Source organism: Astatotilapia calliptera, chromosome 3, assembly GCF_900246225.1.
Source record: "Astatotilapia calliptera chromosome 3, fAstCal1.2, whole genome shotgun sequence".
Classification (NCBI taxonomy): domain Eukaryota; kingdom Metazoa; phylum Chordata; class Actinopteri; order Cichliformes; family Cichlidae; genus Astatotilapia; species Astatotilapia calliptera.
The window spans coordinates 25,508,251-25,526,835 of NC_039304.1; the positions used below are offsets into that span (position 1 = coordinate 25,508,251).

General features: G+C 41.1%; 1 protein-coding gene across 5 annotated transcripts in view; it reads left to right on the forward strand.

Annotated features, from left to right (window-relative positions):
- nhsl2 (NHS-like 2) overlaps positions 1–18,585 on the forward strand; it is a 191,663-nt gene that overhangs the window by 166,761 nt on the left and 6,317 nt on the right. For 4 of the 5 annotated variants that reach the window (XM_026162565.1, XM_026162567.1, XM_026162568.1 and 1 more), the window contains exons 5-6: positions 12,852–13,034; positions 17,531–18,575. In XM_026162565.1, coding sequence (XP_026018350.1) covers positions 12,852–13,034; positions 17,531–18,575 — 1,228 coding nt within the window. The remainder of the gene's footprint in view (positions 1–12,851; positions 13,035–17,530; positions 18,576–18,585) is intronic. The other variant, XM_026162566.1, reaches the window with a different exon arrangement.

Sequence of the window (18,585 nt, forward strand, 5' to 3'; positions counted from 1 at the left end):
AGAATTTTGTTGAAACTGCAATGTGAAGGTGCACTTATAAGGCAATGGGAGTATTTCTGAAGTCTATTTCTTGCTGTGTTTCTCAACAACACTGTGGTGAACTGACAGGAAAGGTGAGTGTATGCAACTGATTGAAAGTCATTACTCTGACACATGCATCTGAGTCAGCTGAGCCTCCAGGATGTTTTCATGGCGACAGCATTACAGAGGTAGTGCTGCATGAAAATTGCGGACAAAGTCAGCATAGAAAGTGTGATACTTCCTTGATCTTTCTTAGAAGTTTTTGGACTGGCACAGCTACAGTACCTCTGAGGGAACACATGAATGTTTCATTGGCTGGACCAGAGTGATCCCGAGCCATCAAAGTAAAAAGAGTTTGCTGTGTTTTAATGGGTACGTGTAAACACAGAGACGATTGGCATCCAGTCTGTGAATAAGTGGTAATGTTTCCAGTCCAGCTGTGAGATGGTCAACAGCTCAAGTTGTGCTCATTTTAAAGAAGCGCTCAAGTGATTCGTGATTCATAATCAGCAGAGTTTGGGTCATTCATTTAAAAAAAAAAAAAAAGGCAAACATACTTTAGTTTCAACTTCTCAAATGTGAGCATTGAGCATCTTTGGGGTTCTGGTTGTCATTTAGCCAACTCGAAAACTCAACTTTGAGCCATAGATGGAAGATAGACACCCCTAAGCATACCTGTTAGTCAAATAATCATATAATAATGGAAAATGCCATTAGTTGGAGCCTTGTCGAAGATGTCAGATGCTTATTGAGTAGAGGGGTTAGACTGAGGTTAATTATCTGGGCTGATGAGAGATGTGCCGAGATGCTTGTTGATTGGTGCAGCCAGGTGCCTTTGAGCCTTTTTCGCATTTATTAGAATTTATGACTTCAATATGAAATTTCACTGAAAAATAATTCAAAATTAAATAGATTAAGCCTGAATATGAGATTCTATTGGAAATGAATGATCATTTGGCAGCTTTCAGATGGCTCCTGTCATGTTGAGAATAGAAATGATTTTATCTCCAAATAAAGATGGTTTCTGTGAGCAGTAAAACAGCAACACTGTTGGTTTTAGAGTCCTGGCTTTGTGAGGGCCTTCACTGTCACCTGTGCTGTTCTCGAAGGAGTTGTGTGACAGCTGTAAAAGTGAGAGTCATGGCAAATCAGACTCAAGGAAAGCTACAACATGCGGTAAATCTGAATTTTCATCCCTTTGGAGGTCACATCAGTCCAATTTGGCTTTAGCTTCTTTGTGGTTGTGTATTAAATGCGTGCTGGAAAAGCAACACAATCTTGTCTTCCTCCAAAGAAGAAGCTCCAGGCTGAAAAACAGTGCTAATATTAATCTTGCTCAACAAATTTGGCAGATACCTCTTCCACATGGTGCATGGTCGTCTTTGACAGTCCTCATAGTGTCTTGTCTTGCCACAGTGGATCATATTCCTCCATCTCACCCTACCCCTCCTCTCTGGTCATCTGTATTTTTCCAAATGGCAACTCCATACTCAAAATGCTTTGTCCAGGATACCCACTATCTCTCCTTTGCACATGTCCAAACCATCTAAAAAGGGGAGGCGAGTCCATGACAGCATTCATAATTCAATTAGTTATGACAACCTCTCCAACACGACTGGCTGAAATGCAACCATGACAGAGCCTCCACCATGTTTTATACATGGCTGCAGACTCTCGCTTGTTGCACCTCTCTCCTGACCTGCTCCATGCATACAGACGATAATTGGAAGTAAAAGTTTTAAATATGGATTGCATCACTCCATAAGATTTGTTGTCAATGAAATTACACAAGTCCAGTTCTTGTGTAATTTTCTTACCTCAGTCTTTTCTCCATGTTTCCCTTCCTTAAAAATGGTTTCTTGACAGCCACCCTTCAACTGAGACCATTTCTGATGAGGGTCCAGTGATCAGCTGAAAGACTAGATAAATCTCCCAGCTCCCGTGGCAGGTCTTTACTGGATCTTTTTCCCATTTCTTAAGGACAAAACTTCCAGATACTGTTTATCTGCTATAGATCGTTTTAGTCCTGGAAAACTATTGCTCAGGACCACTTTAAAAAAATTTACAAGACAGTCTTTGTGATGTTGAAGAGTGTGGCAGTGGACTCCCAAATACAGACCAGTCATGTGCTACAGTCCAAAAGAGTCCAACAGGTGATAATGGCAACCCTGGGAGTCCAGGGAAAAGCAGGAAAACAAACTGATGGGAAACAGAATTAAATAACCCACCAACAAAGAAAAAGGGAAAACTGAAGCTACACAAGTATGTGATCACACCTGAGGGGAACAACACAGGTGCAGACAATCAAGGAAACAAGACGAGGGGAAGTAAAACTGAACATCAGGCACAGAGGACAAATAATGGCCAAAATAAGACAGGAAGTGAAATGAGATGACTAAACATGAAAACACAGACATGAATTAACTAACTGAGAAAATACATAAAGAGCAATATACCAAAAATATTAGTGAGAAATAAGGAAAAGGAAAACTCAAGGCAAATAACAGCACAAACTAAGAATCACTGGAAGATGTTAAAAATAAAACCAAACTGTAAAGTCTAAAAACTCAGTGACCCAGGATCTTGACACTCTGGCTGCTTGGGAACAAAAGATTTTCAAGAAATCAGGAGTGGTTTGAGAGTTTTGCACAGCACCGTGTGTGTGCCTCATGCCGGGCTTGCTCTTTCGATAATTCAGAGTTAAAAGCTTGTTGTGTTCCTACAGCTGATGTAAGGTACTCAGCATGGGAAACATCAGTCACCTTTTGGAAATGTAATTGCACCACATCCAGTCCACACATTAAACTTGATTCCTTGACTCATGAGATTGGCATAGACAAAGCCATTTCATAACACAGGTGTAAGGAAACATTTTCAGGTGAAGTCTTCCGGTGAAGCGCCGAGAGAATCCATGGCATAAGATCACCGGGTGAAGACGTTTCACCCCCAGCCCCTTATTAAATTCTCTTTAGGTCATGAAGAAATAATTGGGAGTGATTTGAGAAGAGAACAGATGCAGAGTGTTATTAAAAACAGTGGGAAAGCTTCAGCATCAGCTCGCATGTTAATGCCAGAAGCCACAACTCAGGTGACGCTGCACGATGTGGACAGATTCCCTGTAGCTTTGAGGGAGAAAATGCTGCAGAAACAAGACTTGACATCGAGGACAATTTCTTCCTATGATCACATTCTCTATCGCGCTCGCCCATCTCTGGCAGTCAGCTCTGCTTGTGTGCATTGCCTGTGTGTGTGTGTGTGTGTGCTGTCAGAGCTGTTAGTATGCTGTGGTCACCCTCAGCAACATCGTTCTGACACTCCTGCTTCCACTCAGCCTCCTCCTTGTTTACTTTCCCTACGTTTGTGTGTGTGTATGTGTCTTTGCATGCATGTGTGGTCCTCCTGGTTTTTTGGCATAGCAACTGCTTCGTCACTGGATGCCTCTCTCCTCCTTCTTGCGCATATCCATCTATAGTTAAATATCTCTTTCTCCATTTCTCCTCACCCACCTCACCTCACCCACTGTGTAGAGGAGGAGAAGGTCAGGTATAATGATGCATGCCTGTGGCGTTGTACTTGGTGGGTATTCACTTCCTTCACACCGAGAGGAAGAGCAAAGAACTTTGAGTATAAGACTGACGTTTCTCCTTCTGTTTTCCTTCTTTTCCTTCCATCAAGCCTGTCTGTGGTTTCATTAAATGAACAGGATCAGGTTTAGCAAGCAGTGCCCCAACAGGGGTAAATAGCATGCTTCTCGGGTACTATTTTTTGCAGAGTATGCATACACATTTTTTGTAGTGTATTTCGGGTTGAGCCATATAAACTGCTGTGCTCTCATTAGCAGTAATGAATTATGGTGTCACCCTGTGCAAAGGTGCGGCCCAGTTATTTGTTTTAGACGCAAATGAAGCTCAACTACACAACAGAATAAGTCAGAAAAGGCCATTTGGATGCATGTAAAACAGCTGTTCTCAGGGCTTCTCACTGATTTGTTTTGGTCTTGTTATCAGATTTGGATAAAATGAGAAAAAAAATAAGATATCGTCAGACTTATCCAACTTGTCACCATCCCTCTGTCTCTTTTACACTCCGTCTCTTGCTTTTTTCCCTCCTCCTCCTCCTCCTATGCCAGAGAACAGGTAGCTCTCAGCCAGCTTGCTGTTGCCATGGTAACTCACCACTCTTCCTCCTCCCTAGTCCCCCCCCAAAAAAAAGAAGAATTACAAGCAGCAGTGACAAAAAGATGGAGGGAAAGGTGGAGAAGTGATGAGGATGACAGAGGACAGAAAATGCATACAGTGAGATACACAATGGAAGAATAATGAATGGAGGGTAGTGAGAAAGCTTCTTTTTTTTTTTTGGTCGCAGCTCCCACCTCCCACTTTCCTTCCTCTCCCTCACATCTCGCTCCAGCAATTTTCATGAATGACTGAAGCACTTTAGCCTGTGAAAGATGTGAATGCAACAGAGGCTGAGAGACAAGCAGCGGGCAGACGCCATCGGTCTGTGCTTATTTTTTCTCGACAGAGTTCATCGGTAAAATTTTAATGTAATCACATATTCGAGAGTCCTCGGTGATTTGGAGGGTTTTTGAATTGCAGAAAGGCGGACATTATTGTGTCTGTGAGCAGCCCTACCAAACACCAGACGTCCACGGTTATCGATTTCTGAGCTAAATGTGATCAGACAGTGAAAAAGACGTTGCTGGTGTAATTTTGCATTTTCAGGCATTTCCATTCAGTTTCACATTTACTTACAGAATAATCTAAATTGATTTGAGGTTGAACAAAGGAAAAGTGAACATGTATGTTTAGATCTTTTAGGCTCTAGCAGCCACTGTGATTGGATAAGCAGTGGAAAATGAATGGCTTAATTGATATTAACATACTTCAAATATATCTATCTATATATATATATATATATATATATATGGGATGGTTAGCAAAGTGCAGTTTTAAGGGAAAAGAGCTGGTGTATTTAGGATCGGGGCATATACTGATGGTCGGTCATTCTCCTTCAGGATTTTCTGGTTGAGAGCATATTTCACGTTTCCATCAATTACAGCAAATTATCCAGCTTCTGAAGCATCAAAGCAGCCCCCAACTATCGCACCACCACCACCATGCTTGACCGTTATATGAAGATGTTTTGAGCGTTAGTTTTATGCCACATGTAACGGGATTTCAACTTCTGTCCACAGAATATTTTCCCAAAGGTTTGGGGAATCACAGAGATGGGGTTTTTTTAGCAAATGTGAGACAAGCTGTCCTGTTCTTTTTGGTCAGCAGTGGTTTTCCCATGTAACCTGTCACATTTGAGTTATTGCTGAGTCGTGAGGCAAAGGAGGCCTACAGTGCTTTTTGTGGTAGGATGGCCACTCCTGGGAATGTTCACCATTGTTCCACAGTTGTCTTAATTTGTGGATAATGACACAGAACGCTTATCTGAAGATGGACTCTTCAGTTTTTATCTAGTCAAAGTAACATTTTTTTAACCTCACAATTCAAATAATTTAGCAGTTGTTTATTTTGTAAATCTGTCAATAATCCTACAAAAATAACAGCTAATGAGGCTTGGACATAAGCGAGGAGTTTAGTGCAAATGCTGCTGTTTCCTATAAAAAGAGCAAAACAGTCCCAGACCCCGAATCAGATGGTTTCTGAATGCACTTATGAATGAAGAATGCAGAAAGTCTGAGAGCTTTAGTGGAGAGAGACAGAGAGTGAGAGACAGGCATTCCTGCTGCTGAGCTGCCGACGGTCTAATCCTCTTGGCTTACCTGGAGCCCCTCCAACTACAAGGAATCTGACAGGGGGTGGAACTTTTGAAAAACTTCTGAAAATCCTCTCAGCTCCACGCTGTGCCCTTTGTCACAAGATGAATCCATTTAGTGAGCTGCAATTTAAATGCATCCCTTGATGGCATTCAGTGCAAACAGTAAGATAGATGATAAGCCAGGGTCAGCAGTAGCTGAATAACACAGGAAGTTATTTGTTATTTATTCCAACACCGTAGAGGGTTAGATGCTGTGTAACACTTATAAACTGAGGGGGAAGGTGCTGATGTTAATAAGAGGAAATTATGAATTTCTGAAACACTTAATTTTACAGTTTTTTTCTAGTATAAACATATGGCACTGCTTCACCTTCAGTGGTTCTGTTTGAGCTTTAGAAGTCTTCATTGTGATAATTCATCTTTTGTCGGTTACTGTTTACAGAGCCGAAACTTCAATGCAAAGATGGGATTGTTCATTTAAACCAACGCACCCCTACAGGTTGTTTGTTCAAGCTGTAAGATTGCTCATATTGATGTCATAAAGTTAGATATGTAGCACTGAACTGTGGTGACGTGCTGTTTAACATTGCAAAAGGCTGTGCTATACCACAAAGCATTCTCTTCCTAAACCCTAAACCAAGTAACAACTTATGATGTTGAATTAAGACTTGGTTTAACAGACATAGTCTGTTGAGTCGATAACTGTTTGGCACTCGCTAACCGCTTTATGCTCGACTGGTTGGCGAGTGGCTGGAAGTTGCTGGCTGTTTCTGGGAAAAAACATTCATAAAGAAAGTGCTGCACCAAAAATCTCCTTGTGATTGTTTTGTCCTAGCAGATTTCTGCTGTCACCTGCATTTTGCCTGGAAGAGGCCGACTTACCTACAGACACTCGAGATTTACTCGCCGAGTTGTGCTGGAATGCAAACAAGAGGTGGAGAATATTCCTCTCCAAAGTTAAAGTTGTCCCTTATCACCACAACCACCTAGTTTCAAAGGTGCAGCTTTGATTTTAAAGCAAAGTGTCTTTTGTTTTAATGGGACAGCCAATGACTGTTGATCAGCACTTTGGAGAAGGTTGGATTTAAATCTCTGGGTTGAAGTTTTGAGCGTCTTTGTTAAAATGATTAGCTGGTCATGGGACACAGCTGAAAGCTCCAGACAAAGTTGCTCACTAAACCTCGAGTTTTAGAGCATTTTAATGCTGGTTTAGCATTCCCTGTCAAAAAAGTCACATTAGCAGTTGCTGTAATGTTTCCTCTAAGCAACTGCAGCAGCAGTTTGTTACTGTTTTCTTTATTTTTAAATAGTTTTTAAGCAGCGTCAAGATGTTTATGATCACATAATTTAAAACACTGTGTGCTGTAGACCGTTAGGGCAACTAGGCAGGAACAGTGGGCTACACATGTAAGTTTGGTTTTTTAGTTTGTGTTGTACTTTTCATGCTTTCACTACAATCTGGGACGCATGCAAACTTTTGCTGATGGTGGCAACCTGCTAGTGATAAAAGCAATTAGTAAAAGATTCATAGTGAAGCACCCAAATACCTCTTTGCAACAAGTTTCACACTTGCACTTTTCACACTTGCAACTGCAGCTGTTCACAGTATACTGACTGGTTTCTAGGTCTGTGTGGATGGGGCTTAGCAGTCAATTGTACAGTGACGGGCCAAGGAAACCTGACTTAAAACGTGTTTATAGTGTGACAGGAAAAACTGTTTTTCTCTGAGTCTCTCTATGGATAATTTCTTCCTTCATAACAACTTCACAAGTTATGATTGAAAAAAAAAAAACCAATTTCAAATCCATCCATTTGACATTTGTTAGCTTAAAATTAGGGTCATAGCTTTTCTGCCAGTCCTCACCTAGTATTCCATTAGCCTGTTCGCTAGCAGTGATTGGCTGGTGTTTTTGTGCATGTTTCCCTCATGCAGGTTATACATGTAGCTTGCTAGCCAAGCTTGCTAGCATTAGCCGATAACTTAGGAATCCACCCTTCTTTACAAATATATGGTCACTTATCACTCCAGAAACCATTATGGCATTAGCTGGAATGTTAATGTTGATTTCTTAAAGGTTTTAAGTCCAAAAGATAAAGTCTGAATGATGTGTGCTGTTAAGGCAACAGTCTGGTGCATTTTTGCCTCCATCACTCTGCTTAGATCCCAACGTTGTCCTACTTTTAAACTGAAAACACTCTTATATGTTATTTTATGTCATGAGAATTGTTAGAAACTTGTAATATACTGTAAGGTTACGTGGTATTTTGTGATTGTCATGTTTCTCTCTCTTGCCCAAAGCTATTCTAACCTCTGTGTCCTTAAGACTCACTGCATGCAGGCAGCTGAGCAGTTTAACAAGGCTTATACTGAGGAGACATTAGGATTTGTAACTGGTGGAAGGCTGATAGTTTAAACAGAGTCTGTTAGTGATGCCCACAGAAGCAACAAGAAGACTTACAGCCTGCTAATAACAGCTTGGTGAGACCGATCTTGAAAGTGGGAACTGCTCTGAATATTCAAGTAGGAAAGTTAGCTAGCCAAGACTGGAGGATGCAAAATTGTCACTATGGTGTCGGCGTTACAGAGGGACCCACACCAGCAGGAAGTGGGTGAATGCATGACAGTCAGACAGGAAGTCGTATTTAGCTCCACTCCACGGCTGAGTCACAGCTTTAGCCTCTCTGCTGGAAAGCTGGAGATGCTCCGACTCAAACACTCGTGCTTATTCATGCACAGAGGGGAACGCAGATTGAGTGGCAGTCAGTGAATGAGCTAAATAGGGAGACTGTTGCAAAAATAAACAGAGGATGAATAACTGAAGGGAATAGGCTCTTGGAAAGATGGAGAGATAAAAGGACAGGTGGAAAAACGGGCAGGTTAGTCAATGAGTAAAGCAGAAGAGCGGAAGGAGTCAGGACTTTTTCTTAAATCATGAATCCAGGTTTGCTGTTGTTAGGGGAAAAAAAGATTTAGAGTGCCCAAAGATTTAGAAGCAGAAAGTGTCAGGAAGTTTTGATGATTAGAGTTATTAGTTTGATGATTTGCCAAGCAAAAGGTTTCCAAATGTTAAGATGGTGATAAAAGCATGTTTATTTCAGACATCTAAGTAACAGCAGGAATCATTATTACACATCCAAATACAGTTGTGCCATTAAAGAGAGTTCAAGTGTCCCTTTTAAAAATTATTAATGGGACAGCCAATGACTGTTGATCAGCGCTTTGGAAAAGGTTGGATTTAAATTTCTGGGTTCAAGTTTTGAGCGTCTTTGTTAAAATGATTAGCTGGTCATGGGACACAGCTGAAAGCTCCAGACAAAGTTGCTCACTAAACCTCGAGTTTTAGAGCATTTTAATGCTGGTTTAGCATTCACAAAAGTCACACTAGCTCACATTAGCAGTTGCAAAAGTTAGAGATACCTGCTGTAAAGTTTCCTCTAAGCAACTGCAGCAGCAGTTTGTTACTGTTTTCTTTATTTTTAAATAGTTTTTAAGCAGCGTCAAGATGTTTATGGCCACATAATTTAATACACTGTGTGCTGTAGACCGTTAGGGCAATTAAGCAGGAACATGCTTGTAAAAAATAATTACAAAACTTTCTACCTGCTAATGGAACAAAGGAATCAGCGGTCAATTTTCCCAGGTGAACTTATCCTGGAGAAACCAGGTTTCCCTAATACTCTACCTAGTTATGGAAACCTGGTTTCTTATAAAGGAAAGTCAATAAATCAGCTCACTGGAAAAAAAAAAACATTGTCACATGGAGCATGTCTTATAGTTCAGAAGCTGCAGGTTTGGTTTATGCAAGTGTCACATATCAGGGATTTCATTGAACAATATGTAAGAAGATGTGTTTATTTATAAAAAAAAAAAAAGTAATTAAGAAAAAAAACTCATTCAACCGACCTCACACACATTCATACAAAAAAAAAAGTTACGCTCAGGCATCTTATCTGACATTCACGGGCACTCGTGGACTGACAGACACATCGGAGGCAACTTAGGGTTCGGTATCTTGCCCAATGATGCTTCAACATGCAGGAGCAGGGGATCAAACCAGGGCTCGACCCACTCATCTTCCAGCTGAAAGAAACCGCTCTACCACAGTTGCTATATGAGATGACTTTGCTCAACCTACTGACAAATCTCATTCAGTATTGAATTTGCTGTGCATCTGCAAGCTGCTTTGCAACCACAGACAGTAAAACACATGGGCACAGCTTCTGGGTCAGAAAAATGAAGCCAGTGAGGAAGCACATTAATCCTGCATTCTATCTCCAGGCCACAAGATGGTGATAGATGTGGTTCTGATTCGACCTTGTTGGACATTTTTCTGCTGGATGCATGAGCTCAGTCACTCATTTTGGATCACACTGAATAAAATAAACAAGTCTGTTTAGTAAATCTTGGTCATAAAGTGTTGCAAAATGTAGGATTAGCTGTGATATGAAACCGCATGCTCATTGGCCAAAGATCTGTCGATCAGAGGTTATTAGCCAGTTCGCTGTTAGACCCTACCCTTGTTGTCACATCGGTGTTTTTGCAACCAAGATGATTCTGGCAGAGACGTTCATCTTGAGGCTTCACAAACCAGTAGCACTATTCATGCTGGGATTTTAATCAGCTCTGTTGTCACTGATGTCTAAAACAGAGCCATGCCATCAAGTCTTAATCATGTTAGGTTCAGTCGCATTTCCTTTGTTGTTCTGCGCCTTTGAGCTTTGCATAATTCATCTTTATCTGTTGATTTTTCTGTAAATGTTTAGTTTGGGCATCAAATATCTGCCATTAGTTTTCTGTTTGCTCTCTCAAACAGATCAAAGGTTTGTAATTCTGTGTTGTTAAGTGCCTGGAGGCATAATTCGTACAGGCTGCTGCAAGAGGGACACAGCTGGGGGAAGAAAAATGGAAGGAGGGTGAGCTGGACTCATCTGACTTCCAAATGTGAAGGAGATCTGTTTTGAGTGCTTGGTGACAGCTGTCAGTGTCAGCGGTACGGCCATGTTCCTTAAGTTTGCTTTGGCACAGGGTGGGTAATAGTGGGCTGATTTGGCTCCAGTTTGTTTATTTGCTTTCTTGACTTATTGATTTTTAGTACCGCAGTCCTCTTAAAAGAGCTTCATCAAGTGGCACAATTTCATTGTTGGACATAAATTTTAGCAGCAGGCTGAGCCCGATATGACTGTTGCTCTAAAACGAGGCTGATAGCTTAATGGGATGGGTGAGAAACGGCGCTGTATGTCATTAAGGTAACCAGCTAGGTGCCTGCTGCCACCAGTGACTCACTGGATTCATGTTCTCACACAAAACACATTAGGGAGACGGGAAGTGCGCTAGAACAGAGCAGCAGGTTTCTCCGTCGTGTCTGCCTTGAGCCCGTCTGGATTAAAATGTAATGCATGTACAGGAGTCATTATGGTGATGATGAAACTGAAAGCTGCAAAGTCTTCTCCACTTGTTCAGCTGAGATGAACTCATCGAGTGTTGCTTATGCCACTTCTCAAACACTTGCTGAGTCAGAGGCAACTTTAAACAGTGGACACTTGAAGTATCAGCAATTGTGCGACAGGAAATAAAGAAGAGTGGAAACAACTACCAACTTCAGGCAACTCTGTGACATTAATTGTATCCTATTTTAGAGTAAACGTTAATATTAAAAGGGCAAATCAACAGAGTTCTTAATGCATCTTTAATTAGACACTATTTATGTAAACAGTCTTGATTTGAAATCTCTTTATAGTGAAAAATATTCAGGCGGTATCAACCAAAAAGCATTGTTGGGAGAATTGGACTTCCACTTGACTTTGTTTTACTCACAAATTTGCCTAAACTGCTACCTGAGTTTTGAATTCTTTTCTTAGTCTTATCACCTGAAGTGTTGTCAATGCCTCTAGCAATTGTATGAGAGTTTTGTAAGCTGAGAGAATTAGACAGATAATATAGAAATTTAGAAAAAGAAATGTAGAAATACATCTTTCTAGTACTGGGTGTACTCCCTTTTTTCTTTAGAGCTGCCTTAATTCATTGTGGCAAAGATTCAACAAGGTGCTGGAAGCATTGCTCACAGATTTGGGTCCACGTTCACATGACGGCATCACGCAGCTGCTGCAGATTTGTCGACCGCACATGATTTGAGCTTTGAGATGCAGTGTGTTATCCTGCTGCAGCCATCAGAAGATGCCCAAAACCTACCATCCAAATGTTGCAGCAGAGATCATGACTCATCAAACCAGGCAGCATTTTTCCAGTCTTCTACTGTCCAGTTTTGGGGAGCCTGTGTGTCCTCTTCTTACCTGTCACCCAGTCTGGTCTTCTCCTGCTGTAGCCCATCTCCTTCGAACTTTGATGTGTTACAAATTCAGAGATGCTCTTCTCCGTATCTTGGCTGTAACGATCGGTTATTTGAGTTCCTGTCTGTTCAAAGCAGTCTTTTCTCCTCTGACCTCTGGGTATCAACAAAGCATTTTCCCCCAGAGGACTGCTGCTCAGTGGATATTTGCTTATTTGCACACCATCCTCTGTAAACCCTAGAGATGGTCATTGGAAAAATCTCCGCAGATCAAGATTTCTGAAATAGATCAACCCATCTGGCACCAACAACATGGAAAATCACTTAAATCATCTTTCTTCCCCTTCCTAATGCTCACTTTGAACTTCAGCAGGTCATCTTCACCAGGGAAGTGGCCACTAGAGAAATGGCAGTTCCCACATTTTCTTCCTTTTTCACCTCCAAAAGTTGCCTCCTGATGCAAATACAGAGTTATGGTTGACACTGTGTCTCACTAAAGTGACCTGAGTGAATGTTTAATAGAAGCAGTAAATCATGTTTGTGTTAACGAGAGTTGTGAGAGGAAAGCACTGCAGCCTTTTAAGAGAGACTTGAAATCATATCAAATGATCTGCCTTCACATCGCTGTCTCTCAAGAGCCATAATCTAATACTTTATTGCCATGTCAACAACATGATTGGATTTATTGTTTTATTTAATTTAATGCGTGTCAGGTAAAATTAGTCTTCCCACCCTCCTGCTGACCTTCTTGCTGCTGTCTTCCTCTTGCAGGTGAAGGGAGAGGATTGAAATTCCACGGTGTTGATCTTCTCCAGCACTCTCCGTCCCCTTCCCCCTCTCCCGGGGACCCTTTCCCCCACCAGCCCCACTCCCTGGAGCCTGTTACTGACACACCGCACCAGAATCTCCCACTGAGGAAGACACACTCTGACCTCGACACAACCTTACCTGCAGGTGTGTGTGTGAGACCATAATAGGGAGCTCTTTACCCTCCCTCCATGGTGCAGATCTTATTACTCCTCACATAAAGTGTGCCGCAACCTTCAAAGACAAGAGAAAGAGAGAGAAAAAAAAGAATCTGGGAATGTCAGAATGAAATTCCTATACTCATGAACTTCTCGTATTTCAGATAAAACTCTAGTATTGCTGTTAGTAGCACTGAACAGTTCTTGGCTGTGGAAAGACTATCATTTTTTTTTTCCCGCCCACTTTAAAGTACTCTTTAAATAAAAGAAATGTATGCAATAGCAGGACATTTTCTTTTGTTTGAATTATGTTTTTTGTTCAACAAACATGACAAATGTGTGTTTATTTTGTCATTGATTATGGATTTACATACAGTTTTAAAAGAAAAATGTTCTCCTTTCTTGTTAAGGCATAGTCACGCAGGCCTAGAGACAGGCTGGTCCTTGACAAACTCAGCAAAAGCAAAAACCTGGACTGCTCGACTGGTTAGTGAGTGGTTGCTGGGTTTTTTGAGGTGAAACTGGCTGTAAAAACCTCCTTGTGATTGCTTCGGTTGCTAGCAGTTGCTACTGTTGCCCATAGTTTACATGGAAGACACAAACTTGTTTGCAGATATTAATCCTTTAAAACTGGTCAGAGTGGGCGTAACTATTTTTAAATCCCTGTAGAACCGAAACCCTGTAAACTGGCACAATAATTTGTTTTGCATATGAAACCGGAGGAGTTGTACTTACATCTTATGCCATCAGCTTGCCCTAGAACACGTTTTCCTTCCACATATAGCTTTGCAAAAATTGCATAAAAAGCACTTGCAGCAACAAAAACATAATATTCCAGAAACAGGCTTTGCCGATCCAATCAGCTGTTCAAAACACTTCCTACGTTGGAATAGACGTCAGCGGGAACTATCGCATGCTCCCCATTACTTGCCCAAAACCGGAAGTGATGTCATTTTTGCGGAAAATGTAGTTTTCGGGGGCCTTATAAGCCTATACTGGTATTTTTAAGAGTCATGTTGACTTTATGCTTTTCTGAATAGTTTCTGGGATGCTTAAAACTCATATTGCACTGCTGGAAACAGTTTATTTTGATGCACATGCTGTTTTCTTTGCAAATTTGCATTATAATATTTATTTTCATTTTTCCTGTAGTATATAAAAATTGGTGTATCTCAAAAATAAAACTATGAAGACACTCAAAATAAATTTCCTGTTGTTGGAAACTTTTTTGTGCAACTTTTTTGTATTTGCAGTTTTGAGGGATAAACCTCTTAAATTTCTCTAACTAGAAATGTAAAAAAAACAAAAATGATTTTCAATTTTTTTGTAGTTTATTGCACTTTTTTGCAATTTATGTAGTTACTATGGACTTAATGCATACATATTATTAAAATTTGGGCTATAACAGTTGTATTGATGTATAGCAACTTGAAACGCTCCCAAAAATGGCACTACAGCATGTAAAAATATAAAGATAAGCTCTGGCAGACTTGGTTCTATGGTAGGTCTTAAAGGGTTAATGATTTGCTCCCTGAGCTGTAGTGAAAGTTGAAAATTGTGATGTAAACGGTGAATGGAGAAGGTTCTTCTATGAAGCTGGACAGTCTTCATTTCAGTTTCACTTCAACTTGCAGAACTAAGTGAAACCGCTCCACCAGCTAGCAACCAAAGCAATCAGAAAGAGTTTTTTTGCAAGTCAGTTGGCAGAATACACATTTTTCCGTAGTAACGGGTGGTTGCCATGGGGTGACTAACCAGTCTTTTAGCCTGTGTGAGTGGGGCCTTTTTCACTTATTCCCACAATGTCACCAAGATTGTGACATCCAAAATGGAAGTTAACATGTTAACAAGTTAACATCACATTGTTAGTTGTCACACATCTGCAAAACTGCAATACCTCTTTGCGACCAGTTTCCCCTAGTGACAGCTAGCACTCCCCAGCAACCGCTTGCCAACCAGTCGGAGAAAGACCCTTTTTCAAATGATTACCATGGGATTTTGATGGTTGTTACTAGCCTACAGCACCAACACAGAGTAACGCTAGCTACCACATTAAAAACAATCTACCATAAACACAATATTTAAACTCAAAAGAGAGCTAAGAGTTATTTAGCATTAGCTTGCTTGTTTGATTGTTAACACTAATAGCAAAAGTAGGCTATTAGTTAAGCTTGTTTGCCAAATACTTCACCAGCTAATTTTATTGGGCTATCTGGTATAATGTTGCAGATTTTAGGCTATAATAAATAATGTACTGTAAATCCCGGACTACAGAGCGCACCTGATTAAAAGCCGCATGCTCTAATTTTAGAAAGAAAATCAATTTTGTACTTGTACAGGCCGCACCGGATTTTAAGCCATATGCGTTTCACTTGTAATATGAGATATTTACACAGAAATATAACACGTGAGGATTTTTAATGTTTAATTTATTCCGTAGGGTAACATAACCATGGTAACATAAACGTTATGGTAACATACAAAAATACATACTGCAAATGCTTTTTTTTCCTCGAACAGCACCTGTAACACAGCTACCTTTAAGTATACGTACGTATCGGTAACACACAAATTACGTTGCTTATGGTTTTTTTACGGAACGGTGCACAAACAACATTACAACGTTTCTTAACAACACGTAAAAATATATACCGTATATTTACTACTTATCTATTTTATTGGTCTACTGTTACCAGGCAAATTGTTTTTGGCCGCATAAAAAAATATATGCATTAGCCGCACGTCATTATAGGCCGCAGTGTTCACAGTGTGGGAAAAAAGGGCGGCTTATGACCCGAAAACTACGGTAATGCTCCAAAGCAAAGGTGTATGACTAATGACTGCTTTCTGCAGTACGGCCAATATACAAAGGTAGTCAGCTATCTATCCACCAAAGGTTTAATTAAGCAAAGAAAATTACACAAACTAATGCTGAATTAATAATTTATTTCCCCTGGATTTGCACTAATCAATGTTTCCTAGTGAAGAACAGCTATGCCTTTAGCCATTATCTTTTCATTCCTTGCTGGTTTATTTACTTCAATGAGGACATTTAAACACAGGGCATCAAGGGTTCATTTAATCAGCTTCATCTGAATAAGCCCATAATTTTGGTGAGAAGAAGACAAAAGCAGAAGAAGCCACATTTGACATTTAAAAATGTGTTTCAGTTGTTCTTGAATTAAGAACTAATCCTTTGTTGCAGGACGAATATGCATTGTTGAGAATGTACTATTAGGCCTATGTAACAAATTAAGGGGAAAAAAACTGACCCCTCAATCCTTACAGTGGGTGAATGTGGTAGGTTTGTTGCTGTGAAGGGGCATTTGGTTGGCATGATATGGTAACCTGTCACACCAGATAACTTGTTACAGAACCATCTGTGAAGCCATACTTGCAAAATGGCACGCGTTCGAAAGAACCATCTGTCTATTAACTTCAGCCAGTCAGTTGAAAAATCAAACTCTTGCCAAATCCAGTCAAGTGAAGATGAAAACCATCTTTGCACATCAGACAGTGAAGAAATGCTCTCAACTTTTCAGTTCTATAAGTTATGATTTAGCATTTCATCTCGAGGAACAGCTAAAACATGTCCATAGATGCTTATTTGTTCCGTGGTTATACCACAGCACATAGCTTAAAGCATGGAATATTGGATTCTGACCAAGTTCTGGTGTGATTCTATCTCACTTGCAAAAAAGAATGTTTTTGATCCGCTTTCCCTCCTTAGAAGGAAAGGTCAGAGAAGTTTATATATGTTTTTCTTGTTAATATGTTGCCTTGTATGTATCTTTTAAGCATGGAGGTTTGTTAGGCAGGAAAGTATGTCTGTGAAGGTGCTTGGTCATCTAGGTCATTGTAGTGTAAGGAGCATGAAAAAGAAAAGAGTCTGAAAGAAAGAAGTTCTAAGAAAGAACTTCTTTCAAAGAAAGTCTGAAACTTCTTTCGTTAAAAGAAGAAAACTGGTGGAGAATCCCAGATTTTAAGCCCTATGGGAGTGTCTCCAAGAGGGTCATGGACTCCCTATTGATCCTCTACCTAATCACACGAGCCTGTGTAAAAACAGGTGTGGGTCACAATCAGCCAAGGTTTAGGGTAAACCCATTGCAAAACCTAGCCCCACTCTATCACGTGATATCCTGAGGTCAAATGGCCCAAGTGTCTGGGAGCGGATCTCAAAACTGGATTATAGATGGCAGACAGTTGGTGTTGTAAGTCATCCCTTCTGTTCAAAGATGGTGGCTATTCTCGTCAGGCAGTAAACAAATGATACACACTGTGTAGGGACTAATGCCAGAGGCTACAGATGTCAAGGCAGGTTGTGCCTTTTCTGGTCAGAATAGTTTTCTGAATGGGTAGAGCTAGAGATAGATATGTGATGTTTAGAAGTTTTTATTATAACCTTTTATTTTAGAGTGTCCACAGTCAGTGGAATTTGGTGTGATTAGTTTTGGAGTATTGATTCTTTCCCTCTCTTCTCTACAGACAACCGTTTGGGGCTGCCTGCCCCAGATCACCTTCACCCAGAAACTATGGACCATTCTGGGCTGCTCTGCTCAAATACACCCACTGCTTCCTGGAACGGACCCAAGGGTTCCACCTTTTCTCCTGGAGCGTGGAACGAGCCTTACAATTACAGTAAGAGCAAAGGACCAGCGGTACCACCCAAACAGCACAGTATCATCGGAGGAGGGACCCAGGAGGGGGTGATGCTGGTGAGCTCAGGACATTCAAGCTCATTCAAGACTGTGACAGACCCTTCTCGGAGACCATTGAATAACATGGACATAGGGAAGCGGAGTGAGACAGAGGGGGCTGCAGTTGATGGAGGAAGAGGGGGAGGAGGGGAAGCAGTGAGAGGACGGGAGAGGTCGGCACGTTCCATAGCAGCACAGAATGCTTTCAAGTTTCGAGAGCGTTCCCTTTCCACACCCACAGATTCTGGATCTTTTTGTTTCACAGAGGGTGTTATAGGCCATCCGGATGGTAATATAACATCTACAGGAAATGGGAATACTATGGACCACCAACAAGAGCATCACAACTTCCTCGGCTTAGGTGAGAATTACGCCCTTCTCTACCCTAGAGGGAGCTCAGAAGACAGCGCAAGTACAACTGACACAATCTCCATCACAGCTTCAGACTACAGCACAGAAGGTCGTTTGCGCCTACGTTCCCGCTCCATCTCCCTTAAAAAATCCAAACGAAAGCCACCACCCCCTGTGAGGAGTGTCTCTCTTATGAAAAACCTTGGACAAGCTGAGGGCAGAATATACCATCAAGGTGGTCTTTACAGAGATGGCCGACCAAAGAGCCTGCACATTCCCAGGGATCACTTCCCTGACTTTCAGCCAGATTTCCTTCTGCCCAACTCGTCTAAAACCAGTATTGGTGAGCGAGAGCCAGGCCAAGGAGGGAATGACAGACCTCCAAGTCTAGAGGTCCAGGCACCAGAGAGGGAGGGGGAGACAGAAATTACTTTTCCCACGCACTGGCAGCTAGGGGAGTGGAAGAGCAATGATCCATACAGGTAGGAAACT